The following is a 17,945-nucleotide window of genomic DNA, read 5'->3' as shown; positions in this document are numbered from 1 at the left end:
CTAATGGCCATTCTCCGTGGGAAGAAGAAGAAGAAGAGCGAGACGCTCGGAGCGGACGGAACAGAGTAAAGTTATTAGAGTTACAGAGTAAAGTTCAGTAAAAAGTTATAACTGAAGCAAAGCCAAAACAAATGGCGACGAGGATGAACGCCGCACGTTCCTATTGCCAACGAAAGGACTGAAACAACTGGTTAGAGCCCACCATACCAAGAATAGAAGAGTTCACCACGTTGGAAAAACAAAGGATAGTGGCGACCAGCGCGCCTCAGGCAAGTCAGACAACGCTTGCTTTTAACCTACAAGCCCCTCCGCCCTTGAATGTCAACGCTGAGGATTTACATACTGAATACAAGTTTTGGATGGATGGATTTCAACACTACGAAGTGGCAACGGGTCTCCGAAATGCGGCGGATGAAGTAAGAAAGGCGACGCTCTTACACTGCATCGGACCTGAAGTCCGCAGACGCTTGGCGAATATGCCAGGGGAAAGGAAAACCTACGACGAAACAGTCAAAGTGTTAGAAGAATACTACACCCCAAGAAAAACGTGGTGTTGGAACGGCACAAGTTCAGGAACCGAACGCAACTTCCCGACGAAACTGCGGCAGCTTTTGTGAACTCTTTACGAGAAAGAGCAAGAACCTGTGACTGTGGGACATTAGAGGATGAAATGCTGCGAGACCAGTTGGTGGAGCAGTGCCATTCGAAGTCATTGAGAGACAAGCTACTGCAAGCAGAGAGTCTGACACTGAGCTAGCCCTACTCATCGCCGAGAGGCATGAAGAAGCGTTGAAGAGCGTGAACCTTCTGAACAGTGAAAACCTGCACAAAGTTTTCCACAAAGAAAAAGAAAGGAAATATCGTTACACAAAGGATCAAGGCAGCAAGCCACGACCTAATTCTTCAAAAACTTCAGAAGAAAACGAGCCAGCGGAAGGATGCTACAGATGTGGTCTAAAGACTCATCTGCCTTCGGAATGTGGAGCCGAAAAAATGTCGTGTAAGAAATGCAAAAAATTAGGACACTTGGCCCGCATGTGCAAAACTAAAAATGTGCAGAAATATCAAAAGAATGAAAACGGAAACCTGAAGGCTCTTTTAGAATTAAGCGATGAAGACTCAGATGACGACATTGAAGAGACATTTTACCTAAGTGGGAAATGCAAAGAACGAGTCCAAATACACGGTAAAGAGCTCTCAGTCACTGTGGACACAGGGTCATGACCAGGGTTGTTAAGTAACCTAGTAAAAGTATCTGAGTATGTGTACTTATATACTTTTTGTGTATCTTGAGGAAATATTAGATGCATTTTCAAACACGCACTTCTAACTGTAACTTAATTGCTTTTTTCAGTAACTTCTATCTGTCTTTTTGAGTATTTTTTGAGTAAAAACGACGAAACACCGTCGCCGAGCAGGAGGTGGCGCGAAGGGCGCGCCGACACTAGGGATCCTCCATGCGCGTGAGAAGCTGCAGCAACCCGTCGAGGCTCCCTCCCTAGCCGACACCAGGCGCGAGCTCCACTCCTCCTCGCCCTTGCTGCATGTGCTCACGCCCCCGCACTCGCACGTGACATTCCTTGTTCCTCGCCACCCTTGGCGGCCTTGGCGGTAGTGAAGAGAATGGCCTGGTGAAGAATACGTAGCACGCATCCTTGAAGTGTCTAAAGAGGAATTGAGTGGCCGTTACCTTGGAGGATCTACGAAGCGCCTCAAGAGAAGACAAGATCATCCAGCAAGTCATCCAGGCAGTGACATCAGGGAAATGGTCTGTTGACGGTTTGAATAAAGCCAAAGAATTTCAAAGGTATTTTGATGAGCTTTCTGTAGCCGGTGATCTCCTTTTGCGAGGAACACAAATTGTAGTGCCGGAAAAGCTACAGAGAAGAGCACTGACAGTGTCTCATGAGATTCATCAGGGTATCGAAAGAACAAACAAGTCATCAGAAGTCGCTTCTTCTGGCCAACGCTTAGCCAAGATGTGTCAAGGTTCATCAGAAATTGTGGGCCGTGCACACTGACACAACCACTACTATCAGATGACCCTCTGGAGCCAACTGAGCTTCCTACCAAGCCCTGGATGAAACTTGGAATGGATATTGTAGGACAAATAGGAGCAGAGTACCTCCTAACAGTTATTGACTACTACTCGTCATTTCCAGAGGTCTTTATTCTAGGGAACATCACGTCTTCCTCTGTCATTACATGCCTCCGTGGTCTTGTCGCGCGACATGGCTATCCCATGGAAGTCGTTACGGACAATGGGAGGCAATTTGTGAGCAGTGAAATGAACCAGTACTTGAAAATGTGCGGCATTAGGCACATTCGTACCTCACCTTACTACCCGAAAAGCAATGGCAAGATAGAACGCTTTCACCGATATTTAAAGAAGCAAATTAGGTGTGTTGAAGCTGTGAATCAAAACTGGAAAAAGAAACTCCCTGACATTCTCATGGCGTACAGGTCAACTCTAACACGATCAATGGACGAAACTCATGCTGTCTTGTTGTACGGCCGAAACATACGAACCAAACTTTGTACTTTTGATGGGGAGGAAAAAAAAGAACAAGGATGAAGAAAAGACGGTGCAGACACCAGCTCTGAAGCACAATGAAAAGTACAGAAAGAAAATGAAGGAGTACTATGACCAGAAACACAAGGCAAAGGACAACATCTTCAAGGTCGGTAACAGGGTATACATACCAGAGCAGGATGGGACTACAGCCAACCTACAACGCCTGTGCCCATGTGATAGAGAAGCAACTCTCACGCTCATCCTTTCTTGTGCGGAATTCTAACACTGGGGAGCTGTATGTTCGTAACGCGAAACATCTTCGTTGCACTCCATTCAACGTCACAATCACCAGATCACACGTGGAACCGAGAATGGACATTCTCCTGGACGATCCTTCGCGCTGTGTGTCTACCGAACCATCGAGAGACTGTTTGGAACCGAGTGAATTAGAGCTGAGACAGAACTGTCAAGATGCTAGTTATGTTGACCCGCTCGGGTAGAGTGGTAAAGCCTCCCACACGGTTGAATCTCTAAAGGCATTAAGAAAAGCTGTATCAGTTATGTTCAGTGTAAACACTTCATTTAAAGATGGGAGGAACTGTAGTGACTGGCAGTGACTAGTTAGTGGCGCCACACAGGGTAGCCGGGAAAAAGGAGAAAAAGAAAGAAGTCGGGAGAAGAAGAGCGGGACGCTCGGAGCGGGCGGAACAGAGACATGCAGTGTAATCCTGATGTAACTTGTGTTTAATAAAAAGTTATAACTGAAGCAAAGCCACAACAGAATTGAATTGTGTCGTGACATATTGCCTTTGTGTTGTGGATTAACTGGTACACTGATGTGAGCTCGAACAGAGCAAGGGTGGCAGACTTATTTCGACATGCTTCAGTACGGTTTCAATTGATTCACGCTGCGAATGCATGCCGGCAAGTACAGTCGTCTATGTAAAATGCTGTCCAGGCTTCCTTTAAGTGGTTTACGTAGGCTTCTTCACGGCATTTCTGAGTCACAAGTTCAGCGGCTTCGGTGCTTCCTTGCACGCAGCCTGATGTTCTCTCTTGGGGTCCCCAGAGCTGCAGAAACGCGGATGGTCATAGACGAAGCTCATGAAACAATTGAAGTCCTCAGGACGAGGGAAATTGTACGTCACTATTTACGTCTTATAGCTCATCACCGCGGTCACCCATTGGTAGCAAAACTTTATTGGCGCAAGCAGAGCAACCCCTACAAAATCATTGCAGAAGCAAAGCCTAAATTTCCCTCGTTTGTAGTAAAGCCAACAGTGCCTTCGTCTCCCCCGTGGTCTCTCTCACTGCCCTCGATCTCCCCCGGCATTCCAGGACTCACCGTTAAAAAAAGCAAGTGCCACTGTCAGTCCTTCGCCAGATGTCATTGGATATGATGTTAAGTGTATACGCTGAGCACACTGCCATCTACACCGACGGGTCCTCTACACCTGCAAGTTCATTGACCGCCTTCATTATTCCATCGGTCCAGGTGTCTCACGGGTATCGCCTGGCACACTGCACTGCGTCCGCAGAGCTTCATAGCATCTTGTCGTTCCTGCTGTATGCTCTGCGTGAGGCTCCACGAATGTGGGTGGTATGCACGGACTCCAGGGCAGCCCTGCAGTGCATAGAGGGCATGGGTGCACCAGGTACATTAGCTCCAATTGTCACCGACATCCTGAGCGACGTTCAACGTTTTTTGCGACGTAGGTTACTCCATCACTTTTCAGTGGATCCCAGGTCACCGTGAACTATGCGGAAATGAAGAGGCTAACAGAGTGGCTGCTGCTGCCAGACAATACCAAGTGATGATCAAGAATGTGTTGACCCATGGTGACAGGAGGGCATTCTTGTCGGCGATGATCCAACCAATGGCGTCCCAACAATAACGCCGGAACATTACAGACAGATCCTTGTTGCACGCCGTAGATCCAACTTTGTCGTTTACCTTCCTAGGCCGTTTGCCCCGCCGCCTCTCCTCCCTTCTGCATCGACTTCACCTCAATGTGGCCTTCACCCCGCAGTTCAGACACAGACTACGGTATGCTTCAACAAGCTCGTGTTCCAACTGCGGCATGGTGGCAAGCATTCAACACGTCCTCATCGACTGCCCTCTATGCAGTTCGGAGAGACCAATGCTCCAGTCCCAACTGACCCGTATATCAACAACAAGCCGCTCAGACTTGCAGCAATCTTGGGTCCTTGTTCTAACCCTGTGCAGCACCGTCAACGTCTACACTCGTTCTAGCTGTTTTTGACGTCTACTAGCCTGCTTGAACTCCTCTGGCCTCAGAGCTTTTGCCATGAATGCGGAGATGTTATCTTCACGGCACTACATCTCCGGTAGCCTTCCCGAACCGTACTCTCTGCCCCTCTCTCTCACAAAATTGCTTGGTCCCTGGCCATATCCAGCACACCAACGCTCTGCCCTCAAGGCTCTCTTCACCTTTCTGGACACCACAGGACTTCGATCCATACTGCGAAGGGGCTCATTATTTCATTCCCCGCATCACCACCAGCAATGGGGTTGAGTATCGCCCCGGGCGATGAAACTCCCCAGTCATCATCCCGTAATAAAGTTGTTTGTTCTCCGTTGGCCGACCGGATGAACTACAATTCCCATCAATTACGACGCACCCGCGTGTGTGATATCTCATTTACGTACACGTGTCATGAGTGTGTGAGTGTGTATGCCGCATCTTTTTCGTCGCTATCCCCCTCATATGTTAACCCACATGCCCTGAGGTATGGTACCGCGTTGTTGCGGTGAATCATCTCATCCCATCGTTATTCATGCAGTAGTAGTTGTTGTTCCTTTAAGTGTATCTTACTGGCAGTGTGCGTGTGAAAAAAAAAGAGGTCTGGGGAACAGAAAGTAGCAGGGCTACACGGCTTCATCAGTGTGGACGCTATTTTCAAATGTTCATCCATTTCTCCTTTCTCTCGCTAAAGGGAGTACCTGGCCACTAAAAACGTCAATACAGGCAACAGCAGTAAGCTATTAGCAGCGCATTTCCTGATAAAAGCAGTTTTCTGGGAGATATAAAATGGAAGCGTTGGATAGGTTCGGTTTTTGGCGTGGTCGAACCGAACCAGAACTGAACTGAACCAGAACGAAATCAAGGCAACGCGAACCCGAACCCGTATTTTTTGCGGTTCGACACCCTGGTTTCAAGCGGTATTTCATCAAGGAAAGCTGCAACGAAACCCACAGAAAAAACGACCAAGCTCGCAACCAACTCGAGACCGAGAGTGCCGCGTCGTCTGCTAAACTACCATGTGTTACATATTTTTGGACGCTGATGTTGCTGCTCGCTCGCGCCACTTGGCCCGGAGAAACAGGTTGTTGCTCTCTGGGTCGAAGATCGTGCACGTGGGTGATATCCTAAAAAATAATCAGAGGGGTCGCTCCATTTCACTATACAGGAGCATTCCCGCAATTATTAATCCATTTCGCGCGAACGTTGCGAACGTTTGTCACAAAAAGGTGTACACCAAATCATATTGATTTTTTTAGTATGGACACTGAGTAAATACATGGATGTGTGTGCAAACTTTATGAACTACGAAGGGTGTTCAAGTCAAACCGTGACTTTTCATTTTTAGTAGAATGAACTCACAGGCGAGAAATTAGTTTTATTTTTTAACGTAATCCCCAGCTGCACTAATGCACTTGTCCCAGCGTTTCACGAAGTCTCGGATGCAAGCAGCGTAGAAATCCTTCCCGGCGCGTAGCAGCCATGATCGGACCGCATTCTTGACCTCGTCGTCGCAGCTGAAGTGGTGTCCCCCAAGGAACGCCTTCAGTGGCCCGAAGAGATAGAAATCGCTAGGGGTGAGGTCTGGACTGTAAGGGGGATGTGGCAGCAACTCACAGCCAAGTTCCTGTAAGGTGCGTGTCGTGAGGTGCGCGGTATGCGGGCATGCATTGTCCTGTAGGAGGAGGACTCCTTTGGTGATGAGGCCTGGCCGCTTTTGCTTCAGCGCCTTATGCACATCCCTGAGAACCTGGCAATAATATGCACTATTGATGGTGGTACCACTGGGCAGAAAATCAACATGAACAACGCCAGTCTTGTCCCAGAAAACCGTGGCCATGACCTTACTCGCAAGCGGGGTGCTTCGGAACTTCTTGGGAGCTGGCGAGCCCGGATGCTTGCACTGTTTTGATGCGCGTTTAGACTCAGGAGTGAAATGATGCACCCACGTTTCATCGCACGTGATGATCCAATCAAGGAACGGCTGTCCTTCAGTGTCGAAACGGTACGTTAGCTCTTGGGAGATTTCCAGTCTTCTCTGCCGTTCAAACACGGAGAGCTGCCTCGGGACCCAACGGGCACTAACTTTCCGAAACCGGAGGTGTTCATGAATGATAGTGTTCAACGTTCCCACAGAAAGGTCCGTCTTTGAAGCCAGTTCGAGACATGTTATCCGTCGATCCTTGAGGATCAGGCGCTCCTCAAGTTGGATGTTCTCACGAACTCTGGCACTGGGCTCTGAGCCGCCCCGGCCGGGATCGTCCTGCACTGATGTACGGCAGTCTCGCAACCGTTTGCACCACTCAAACGCTTTGCTCTGGCTAAATGTATCGTGGCGATACTGAGCCTGAAGTCTTCTGTGAATTTCAGATGACTTTACGCCTTCATTCACGAGAAACTTCATGACAATTTGCTGTTCGATGTGCGCGCTCATCTCGTTGTCGGCCATCTTGTCCAGCACATGTCTTCAGTTTTGCACAAACTTTGGACCACCACGTGGTGAACGCAGAGGCCTGCCGCGTGTGAAAATGACGGAAAAGAAGTAGCGGGCGCCATTTGTACACTCAGGAGACAGAAAGTCCCGGTTTGACTTGAGCATCCCTCGTATACATGTATAACTCGTTCGAGATCTGCGCTTCAAGAAGCTACTTGTCTGAGATTCCTGAGTTGACTCCACAGATATCCTTCGCACAGGGAGTGGGGAAGGTACTATTGTCCTCATCGTGAGGAAACTGAGCTAATGTTTGTTCTTATTTTCAATTCATTCTGTGTGTAGAAATCCATAGGAAGAAGTCATCTGTTTTCGAGAAGCTCGATAAACTAAAAAAACGGGTGGGGGGTAATATGTTTATTGAACAAGAAGAAAAAATGAAAGGAGGAAAGGTCAGACAGGCCGAGACCGACTTGCTATTCCCAAAAGAGAAAAAAGAAGCAAAAAAGGAAAAGAAAAAGTGGCGGGGGACGATGGCTCAAAGGCTGCTGAGCAGCCAGTGTCCTTCAGGTAGCGCAGGAGGGCTCGGGTGACTGCCCACTGTCTGGAGTGCCGGACAGGTCCCAGCAGCGTCGCCAGGGAAAGTTCCCTGTGGCCTAGAGAAGAGAGACTTGAGGCGAGAACGGCTCGGGAGCCGGCGTACCGCTTGCAGTGCAACAAAAGATTACATATGTCGGCTACTGCAGCACTGCAGGGACACATCGCGGACGTCCGTCTATCTATCTTAGAGAGGAGCAGCGGGGTCAGGGCAACATCGAGGCGTAGGCGATTGAGGATCGACTCCTCCTGTCGCGACAGCCGCTGGGAGAGGGTGAGTTCCATCCTCGGGTCGATGGAGTGGAGGAACGTGTTTGCCGCTACAGGCGTTTGACCTAAACGCGAGGGTGCTGCGAGACGTCTGGCGGCGGATCTGTATCTGGGTGGTTCCAAAGAATGCAAAGCTTGATGCGTTTGACTTGCGTAAGATCGAAACGACGTACAGGAAGACTGTATACTTGGGACTCCTGATGGAAAATGATACGTAAAGGTGCCCAATCGTCCCAAGCAGTTAACGGATTTGGAAGAAATACGTCAGGTGGTCGAATCGAACACTGGAGGAGGAGGAGTGAATCAAGGATGGTGAAAGACTCGCGTCCCCTGGCATAATTAGCACGAAGAAAAAGTGATGAGCCACATCTTCAAAAGTGTGAAGGCTGCGAGCGATTACCCGTAAATAAATACATGCATTTTCCAATTTTAAAATACAGTGTGTCGCGTGAGTAGATTAGTTCGTATGCAAACGCAAGCTTTCAGATTTACAGCGCCTAAAAACTTTTTAATGGACACGGAGAAGAGAGTGATTTTAGTTATATTTTAAGAGCTATTCCTATGCGGAGTACTTATCAAATAAGACAGCTTGTGAGATACAAGTTGGGATTATTAGAGCGATATGTGGAAGCAGAGAACCCGTCGACGAGACAATCAGCCGGATCCCCGTGACTATGCTGGAAAAAGAACCACACGACGTCGCCGATGGAAAGGAACGAGTTGTCTCCACGTTAGAAGGCGTGCTTGCTAGAGTGTTCTAGATAAAGCACACCGTGTTCTTATGCCAAACAATTTCTTCATCATCTTTATTGATTTTAGTGACGAGATTATTGGAAAATAGGGAGAGAATGCTCTTCAACCGCAAATCAGGAGCGAAAATAGTTCATAAAGTTTGCAGACACATCCATGTATTTACCCAGTGTCCATACTAAAACATCTTTGAATATGATTTGGTGTAAGCCTTTTTGTGACAAACGTTCGCAACGTTCGCGCGAAATTGATTAATAATTGCGTGAATGCTCCTGTATAGTGAAATGGGGCGACCCCTCTGACTATTTTTTAGGATATCATCCGCGCGCACGATCTTCGACCCAGAGAGCAACTACCTGCTTCTGCGGGCCAAGTGGCGCGAGCGAGCAGCAACATCAGCGTCCAAAAATATGTAACGCGTGGTAGTTTAGCAGACCACTCGGCACTTTCGGCCTCGAGTTGGTTGCACTTGGTCGTTCTTTCTGCGGGTTTCGTTGCAGCTTTCCTTGTTGCCATACCGCTTGAAACACCATGCAGAACCCGCCTGTTGGACCTGTGGCCGCTTGGGTTCGGAATGGCGGTGTGTAAACTTCGCTGCAACCGCAGGCTTGGATAGTCAGGAAGGTAGATGTTGTTCTATATGAACATCGCGAAATCTTCGTTGTTTACGCACATTGAGTCAGTGATCATCCATAGAATTTGATGCAAAAAACGTTTATTTTACCGAAGCATTGTACAATTTCACTCAATCCTTGGACTAGTATACTGAGTAAATACATGGATGTGTGTGCGAACTTTATGAACTATTTTTTCACACCTGATTTGCAGTTGAAGTGCATTCTCTTCCTGTTTTCCAATAATCTCATCGCTAAAACCAATAAAGAAGATGAAAAAGTTGTTTGTGGCATAGAGACACAGTGCCCTTTATTTACAACACAAGGGCTTGGACAACCCTATTTGGAACTTCTTGGAAACCAAACTGCAAAAGCGAACCCTTTGTTTTTGGTTACAGAAAGTTTGTTTCAGCATATGGAAATGAGCAGGCTATGATGTAAAACAGGCGGTCTGCTTTGATGTGGGCTCATAGGAATTTTTTTCTTCAGATAGAGTTGTCTGATCAGGCAGAACAGTTTACTTTTGGTATACGTTTTAATACGCGTGGCAGAAAGCTCGATGACTCGGGAAACATGATTTACAGCCCCAAACTGCGGAAACAAGCGAGCTTTGATATAAAACATATGGCTCAGACATGTTGTGGCATGCAGTCGGCTCATCCTCAAAAGCTCGATGACCCCATTTCTCGAAAAACATGATTTACAACCATGGGAGCACGCGGAAACAAGCGAACTTTGATATAAAACAGATGGCTCGGCCATGTTGCGGCATGCAGTCGGCTCATCCTCAAAAGCTCGATGACCCCATTTCTCGAAAAACATGATTTACAACCATGGGAGTACGCGGAAACAAGCGAACTTTGATATAAAACAGATGGCTCGGCCATGTTACGGCATGCAGTCGGCTCATCCTCAAAAGCTCGATGACCCCATTTCTCGAAAAACATGATTTACAACCATGGGAGTACGCGGAAACAAGCGAACTTTGATATAAAACAGATGGCTCGGCCATGTTGCGGCATGCAGTCGGCTCATCCTCAAAAGCTCGATGACCCCATTTCTCGAAAAACATGATTTACAACCATGGGAGTACGCGGAAACAAGCGAACTTTGATATAAAACAGATGGCTCGGCCATGTTACGGCAAGCAGTCGGCTCATCCTCAAAAGCTCGATGACCCCATTTCTCGAAAAACATGATTTACAACCATGGGAGTACGCGGAAACAAGCGAACTTTGATATAAAACAGATGGCTCAGGCATGTTGGGACATGGTGGAGAGACCGGGTAGGGTTATGCTACGCGCGTGTGTTCCGGCTATCTAGTTTTCTGTGCGGCTGGCATTCACCACGCTAAGTTGAGCTATCCTTTGTTGACATGGGCTGTGATGTAGGTTTGTGAACCTGGAAGGTGTGCGATATCTTCGTCTTGACGTGTCTATATCGGCGCATGTTGAGCCCGTGCGTCGCGACCATCCGCAGATTATGCATTCAAAATTGTGTGTGTGGAGCTACGTGATAACGCCATGTGGATGCCTCTGAGGTGAACAATTGCAATATACGCGGACATGGCCAGGCTAAAATCGTTTGAGCTGTCCACGCGACGGATATTCGTGTTTCAGATATTGCTGCATGGTACTCGTGTCGTATGACAAGTTTGTGCAGGGTGAATCTATGTGGTGTGAAGCCTGTCATTTCTTTATCCTGCTTGGTTGTTTGTTTGTCCTATTTTTCGTAGCTGACCTTTTTCTTTCTTTTTGTTTACCCACAAACGCGTTTTGGAGTAGCCAGTTCTGACTGGGTCGGGACTAACCTCTCCATATTTTTCTTTCTTTCCAATCCAATCCAATCCTGTCATTTCTGAGATGAACCTGTTCATAATGCGACGAGCTTTGTTCATTTTGAATCTGTCTACTCACCCTAAATTTATGTTTCTAATGGTGCTTCTTGCTGTTCAGTAGTGCTCTTGCGTACTGTTTAGAAGAAACGCGGAGTTGTGTCGCGTGAAATATGTTACGCTGGATACGTTTGTGGTGCACGCACAGAATGTTCTGTGAGAGCTTCTTGTTTTTGTCTTTTTATTCCGTGTTAGCGCCGCGAAGCAACTGGTGTTATGAGCGGCATACAGATGTGGACAGATGGAGAGAGGACAGCAGGAAGGAGGACAGGGGGTGTTAGTATGCGTCCTGGGCCGATTTCAGGGGGAGCTCTGCCGTCTGGAAAGTCTTCGGAAAACCTCAGACAGCACAGCCGGTGGTAGGATTCGGACCCACCACCTCCCAATCTTCAGCACGACCCTGTCTACCCCTCTGTGAGGACCGGGACCCCTGTGTGAGAGCTCTGAAGGCAATCTGAAATTGCGTTTCTTCCTACTCAGCTTGGGTTGAGCACATTACTTCTTTTTAAGGTTGAGTACGTGCGAAGCTTCACTGCATAGCTCCAACCACTATGGGTTTACTCGATCACGTTGTGTAATAAGTGTTGAAATCATTGGAGCGTCGAAGTATCAGTGAGAGAAACAATCTTGAGTTTCACCGTATAGTATCACTATGCTTTCCCATTCTGCATGATAAACATTGAAGTCACTTCTTATGTTGAAGTACAAAGCACACTAAGACAAAAACGATCTTAAGCTTCACTGCAGTGCAGCTCTACAGAATTTCTTGATCAATCAACATTTAAATAATTTTTCTTAAAAACGAGCTTCTCCGCACACCATCTGCTATCCATGTTTATCGATCATGTGCTTCTTCCTGCTCAGCTTTTTTAGTTCGAATACGTGCGGAGCTAGTCGGCTTCAATGCTTAGCATCACGATGAGTCTCCCTTCAAATCCGCGTATTGATCTTTCGCGGTGGAGGGAGGCGAAAGGGAGCCGGTCCTTCATATATGGAGAAGGGCCCCTTGATAACGCCGTCCGCCCCTGGGTGGGCAGTGTCTTTGACTGGTACGGCCGATAAAAAGGTCGACGGGGCAGTACCGCTTGCGGTGCTGTTCCGAGAAATAATTTTATTCTTTCACGATGAGTTTTTTGCGCTCTGCTTAATAAACATTGAAATGTTTTTGTTTTTTTGTTGGGATGTACCTGTGACAAAATCTGTTCTTCAGCGTTTAAGAGTGAACGCGCTTCACTCTATCGCATCATTTGTGGAGTTTCTTTGCATTCTGCTTGATAAACATTGAAATAAATTTTGATGTTGAAGTGCAAAGCACACTATGACAAAAACGATCCTAAGCTTGATCCCAGATGTGGGCTACGCATGCATGGAAGCCAACTTTACTTGTGTTCTATGGAGAGATGGATAGAGTGTGTTTTGAGATGTGTACATCGTTAGCACCGCGAAGTGACTATGAGTGGCATGGATAGCACGAAGGAGGCCTACTCAAGACGGCGGCACTGAACATGTTGATGTAAGCTGTTTTAATAATGTTTTGTATTGTTCAGCCGCGAATTACCCTTCTAACGCTGGCTCTCAAGCTAGAACTATGAACCAATAAGTAGTTAAGTAGAAATGAATGACAAATGAGTGACTTGCAGTTAGAATGGACCTTTTTCACACTCGCGTCGCGGCTGTCCAGCGAAACACGATCGGCGCGCGCCAAAGCACAACCAGCTAGAGCGCCTTAGCCTTCATTGCAAAGAGGTCGCAAGTATCGAGCTACCGTACAATTGGTCCTATCTATTGAATATGTGGGGAACCTTCTTCGACACCATGAGGGTCACAGAGCATGTGCAGAAGCGTTGAGAAAAAGGTCCATTGTGAAACAATGACCAGCCGGGGGGGGGGGGGGAATTTCGAGGTGTAGCCAATGAGTGGCATGCAGTTAGCATGAGGCAATAGCGGTTGGAGTCTACCAGCATATGAGGGAATTTAGCGACGAGTGGAAGTGACTGTCTATAACTGTGAACCATTTGGGTAGAAAGTTTCAATGACCCCCGCTAAACTTATCTTATAGTAAAAGTTCCACTACCCCCAGCTAAACTTTTATTATCTTATCTAGAGATTAGAGGGAGTGGCCAATGAGTGTCTTGCGGTTCGATAGACCAATAGAAGTTGGGTCTAGAGATGAGTATAAGTGACCAATGAGGGTGGCTTGCAGTTAGATGAACCAATCACGGTTGGAGCCTATGAGGGAGCTCTAGAGATGTGTGGAAGTGACCGGCTAGAAATATGAACCAATAAGCAGTCGGGTGAGTGACCAATGAGTGGTTTGCAGTTCGAAGGGCCAATGAGCGGTTGGGTGTGACCACTTGCAGTTAGATAAGCCGATAGCAGTTGGAGTCTACCGAGGGAGCTGAATGACCGGTTGGAATAACCAATGAGTGCACGGGATGAGTGGAAGTGACCGGATAGAATTATGGACCAATGCGTGGATCGATACATGAGTGACCAATGATCTCTATGATGCAGCTGACCCAGTGACCAACCCATGCTCTACGATACAGCTGGACCGATAGGAGGAGGCTGAACCCTGTTGTACCAAATAAAGGTTGAAATCAATTTTGTCGTGTCTTGTCTGAAGCCGCTGCCTAGCGGCTGAGGCGGGGCCTTTGCCGGACCGGCTTAGGAGCGACAAATGCATGCTAGCCAATCACTGTTCAGTAGGCTTAGCGTGGACCATTCAGCTTGAAGAGAGAGAGCCATTAAAGGGACAGCAATTGCTAGGCTTAGAGCGGGCCACTCAACGCGAAGGGCCAATTGGTAGGCTTAGGGTGGACCAATCAGAGGGCTTAGAAGTCTGGAAAACGTGGAGAGTGATCAGTGCTTACAATGGACCAATCAGCGGGGTCGGAGCCGGCTAATTAGCCTAAGGGGCTATGATCACCAATCAGCAGGCTTAGCATGCACCAATCAACGTGCAGTGTGTGGAGCCAAGCCATCTAATTAGCATAAAGGGGCGGAGCTATCCGTTGGAGGACGCTACCTTCTGCTGGAAGCGCCATAAAACAAAGCGGTTGATAAAAACAATCACGTAAGATAGTGACAACGAGTGGAACACCGAGTACCGAAGTACCTGTTGTGTATAACGCTTGAACTTTGGAAGTAGCTCACCTTATCTGCTGGTATGTCGAACTCGCCCTCTTCTTTCACATCTCTAGCGAAATCCCCTACCCGGAAGATGTAGCTTGATGTGTCTGTCCTGCAATTTCAATTGTGTACGCTATTCCTCACAGTCATAAGTAATTGCACGGGTAAATGTATTAATATATGACGCAAATGGTGACCGCCCTTTTCATCGAACGCCGTTTCTTCCAATGCCGTTTCATTGAACTCTGTTTTGTCGAGTGGTGATCCATCGACTGCGTTTTGTAGAACGTCATTTCATAGAAAGCCGTTTCTTCGAACGCCATTTGATTGAACGCCGCTTTACGGAAAGTCAATCCGCTTTAAAAAGCGTCAGCAGACGGCTTGTACAAGACATGCAGGGCAGAAGAGTACAGAACGAAAGATGGAAGCATATACTGCTGCACATCGCAGCCACCTGTACAGAAACGGTTCATAAAGTCAGATTATTAATGAAAGGTTCCAGGCCATGCACAGAAACCGGCATGCAGCGGACATGAAGGACTGTTTGCGTGCCATTGAAATTCACTTAAAGCAATAAGTGTTCCCCAACTTTTCTGTAATAAACTATCGAATCGAGGACATTTGTCATTTGATTTCTGAGTGAGGTATCGCTTCTTTTTCACATATTTACGTATAAACAGTACAAATATGAAACTAACGTTGCTGGAAGTCAACCATGAGAAGGACAGGAAAATATTTCTCAGTGCCTGACAGCTTTTTATTAGCTGAAGTGCGTATCCAGCCATGAGACAATCGACAAGTCATACCGATGGCGAAGTTACTTTCTATTACCCTTTTCCTTCGTGAAGCAATGGTGACGTTAGAGACGTTGCAGAGCAACGTGATGTAGCCGGCATAATAAAAAATTACAAGGCATTTATCTAACGTTGTAGTAAATGAGGCAATTAAACATAGGACAAACCTAGGCAAAAATGCGACAAAAAGCTGGTGACACTTGGTTGTTAGGCGTCGTCTGACTACCGAACTCTTGGACTGACTTAGGTGAGATGGCATTTTCTTTGGCATCTCTTTTTCTGTATTTGCTGCCCAAGCTCAAGCTGCTTTTCATTTCCCTTTTTTCCTTTTTTCGTGGACCGCAGTGTGTGACCACCCTCTCTGCATATCTTGACCTTGAATTTGTTGCACATTCCTCCTATCGACTTCGTAGCATTTATCTAATTGCAATGGCTGGCTAGGAACATGCTGTGGGGTGAAGTTATGTTTTAGCAGTGTACAACTGCACACCAGGAGAAGGAAAAAAATTACACTTTGAAGTAGATTACACGTAAAGACGAAATAAAAAAAACCATCTCCGCCGACTGCACTGCTGCTGATGCAAGCTCCATACGAATCTCCATTTTCTTTCATTGTATTAATAGAGTGGTCCATGAAGGCTTCCATGTAGCAGCCTCATGGTTCAGCTGATGTGGTTTTGTAGATCTTGCTGTACGCCTTCACTGCATAGCACGCTCCTAGCAACCCATCATCACGAATGATACCGTTTTCAACAAATCAGGGCAGATAACATTATCATTCGAGATCATGGTTGGTTAGGAGCGTGCTATGCGGTGAAGTTCATTTTTAAGATTGTAGTACACGTGCGTATTGTTGTTCTGTGCTATACTGTGAGAATACAGACGCTCCTCCACGGCGTTATTATAACATGATACCTCGATCGACGGAATTGCAGGATAACACAATCAAGGGCATCGTCATTCTAACGTATCAAATTGTAATCTATTTTTGATTTCCTTATCACGGTCATCTATTTTCTGGAGAAGTGTTGATACTCAACACGATTACTCCTCTGCTCATCAAAATTAGCATAATGGTTATGTATAGACATCGAAAAATAAATATGGCCAGTTTGGAGGCATTATGAATAGAACTCATTTACGCAATGTAAGCGACGACTTACATTTGGTGTCGCCCTGTCGCATATTTGAATGACTGACTCAGTGAGCAAGATGTGATATAGAACAGGAAGAACTCGGTTTGCTGCCCGTCCCTCCTTATGCATGTGGCCTATAACTACCTCCCATGTCCATGGGGGTACTTCCCATGTCACGTCGAGACTGGGTGGCACCCGGGTTCGAATCCCGGTGTTGGCTGCGCTGTCTGGGGTTTTTCCTGGGTTTTCCTCAGACGCTTTCAGACATATGATGGCACAGTTCCCTTAGAAGTCGGCCCAGGACGCACATTCCCCCAGGGCGTCAGTCGTGGCGTTGTCCACCTATGTGAGGCCGACCACGGCGAGCCCTTTCAGCACTACCACCACCACCGCCTACAACTCAGCGTGTTGGCTAGGCATGTTGGGTAAGTGCACCGGTACGATCGGCCGAAAATCAAGAGGGTATAGGTTCGAATCCTAGTTTCATCATATCGTCGAACAAGCACATTTTTCATGAGTTATTTGAATTTCCGAACTCATTTTCTGCGTATCTCAGGAGCGTGACATGGCAGAGGAATCCTGGTCCTTGAAAATGTCCTTTAACGCGTACTGCTGCTTCTTCTTCTTCTTCTGCCCAATGTAGAATGTTCAAAAAGAGATTGGCCAGGGCTATACAGGGTGTTTCACGAAAACCCCCCGGCTGAATAATTCGTGAACGGGTGGCGCTATCGAAGAAATTTATTTGTGGTAGAGATCCTTGGGACATCGGCCATGAACTGAGTAGTGAGCGGCTCATTTGCATACGCTCACTAATTAGATAAACATCTTAACTTTTAACTTTTACTTCGCACGCTTACGGAACCTCTGTTTTACGTATCGGGACCTTCAGCGAAAAATATTGCAAGAAAAAGACCGCATCGGCACTTAGTGATCTTTTTTAGTAATTAATTGGTTTCGGTTTACATATTTCTTGCGTGGAGCAGTGCACCAACGCGCTCTTTGGATCAGCTATCCGGCTGTCAATTTCGTTTTCATCCTCCTGGTTGACACACGAGGTTGACGGAAGATAAGGAACAGCCGCAAGACCGCAGGAGACGCTTTGGTGTTCCCACTCCTTCTCTAAACTCTTAAAATAAACTTCACCACATAGCACGATCCTGGCCAACCATCATCCCGGATGACAACGTATTCCCCTTGGATTTGATAAGTATGGGAGGTGTATGCCTTTCTTTTTTTCTTCTTCTTTTTTAGTACCAAAGATGCCGTACATAAGGACAAAAAGAAAGGCCCGCTTCCCCTGTTCAACAAATCGGGCGAGGACATTGCCATTCGGGATGATGGTTGGCTAGGAGCGGGCTATGTGGTGTAGTTAATTTTTAAGAGTGTACCAACTAGTTCACAGCGTTCGCGGCGCATTCGTCATCATCCATGATAACAGCTATCTCACCTATGGAACGACAGAACCGGCTGTGCTGTGTCCCAGTCGCTTTGAGAAGGAATAGCAAAGCATGTCTTGCGGCTGTTCCTAATCTTCCGTCACCCCCGTG

The 17,945-nt window shown here is 47.0% G+C and overlaps 1 protein-coding gene across 1 annotated transcript in view; it reads right to left on the bottom strand.

Moving 5' to 3' along the window:
- Positions 1–17,945, bottom strand: part of LOC135385761 (trypsin-1-like) — a 52,885-nt gene that overhangs the window by 13,304 nt on the left and 21,636 nt on the right. The window contains exon 3 of the mRNA XM_064615258.1: positions 14,493–14,580. Coding sequence (XP_064471328.1) covers positions 14,493–14,580 — 88 coding nt within the window. The remainder of the gene's footprint in view (positions 1–14,492; positions 14,581–17,945) is intronic.

The sequence above is a fragment of the Ornithodoros turicata genome, chromosome 2, assembly GCF_037126465.1.
Source record: "Ornithodoros turicata isolate Travis chromosome 2, ASM3712646v1, whole genome shotgun sequence".
Lineage (NCBI taxonomy): Eukaryota > Metazoa > Arthropoda > Arachnida > Ixodida > Argasidae > Ornithodoros > Ornithodoros turicata.
Note: the sequence above shows the minus strand (reverse complement) of the source record. Positions and strands in the feature narration are given on the sequence as shown.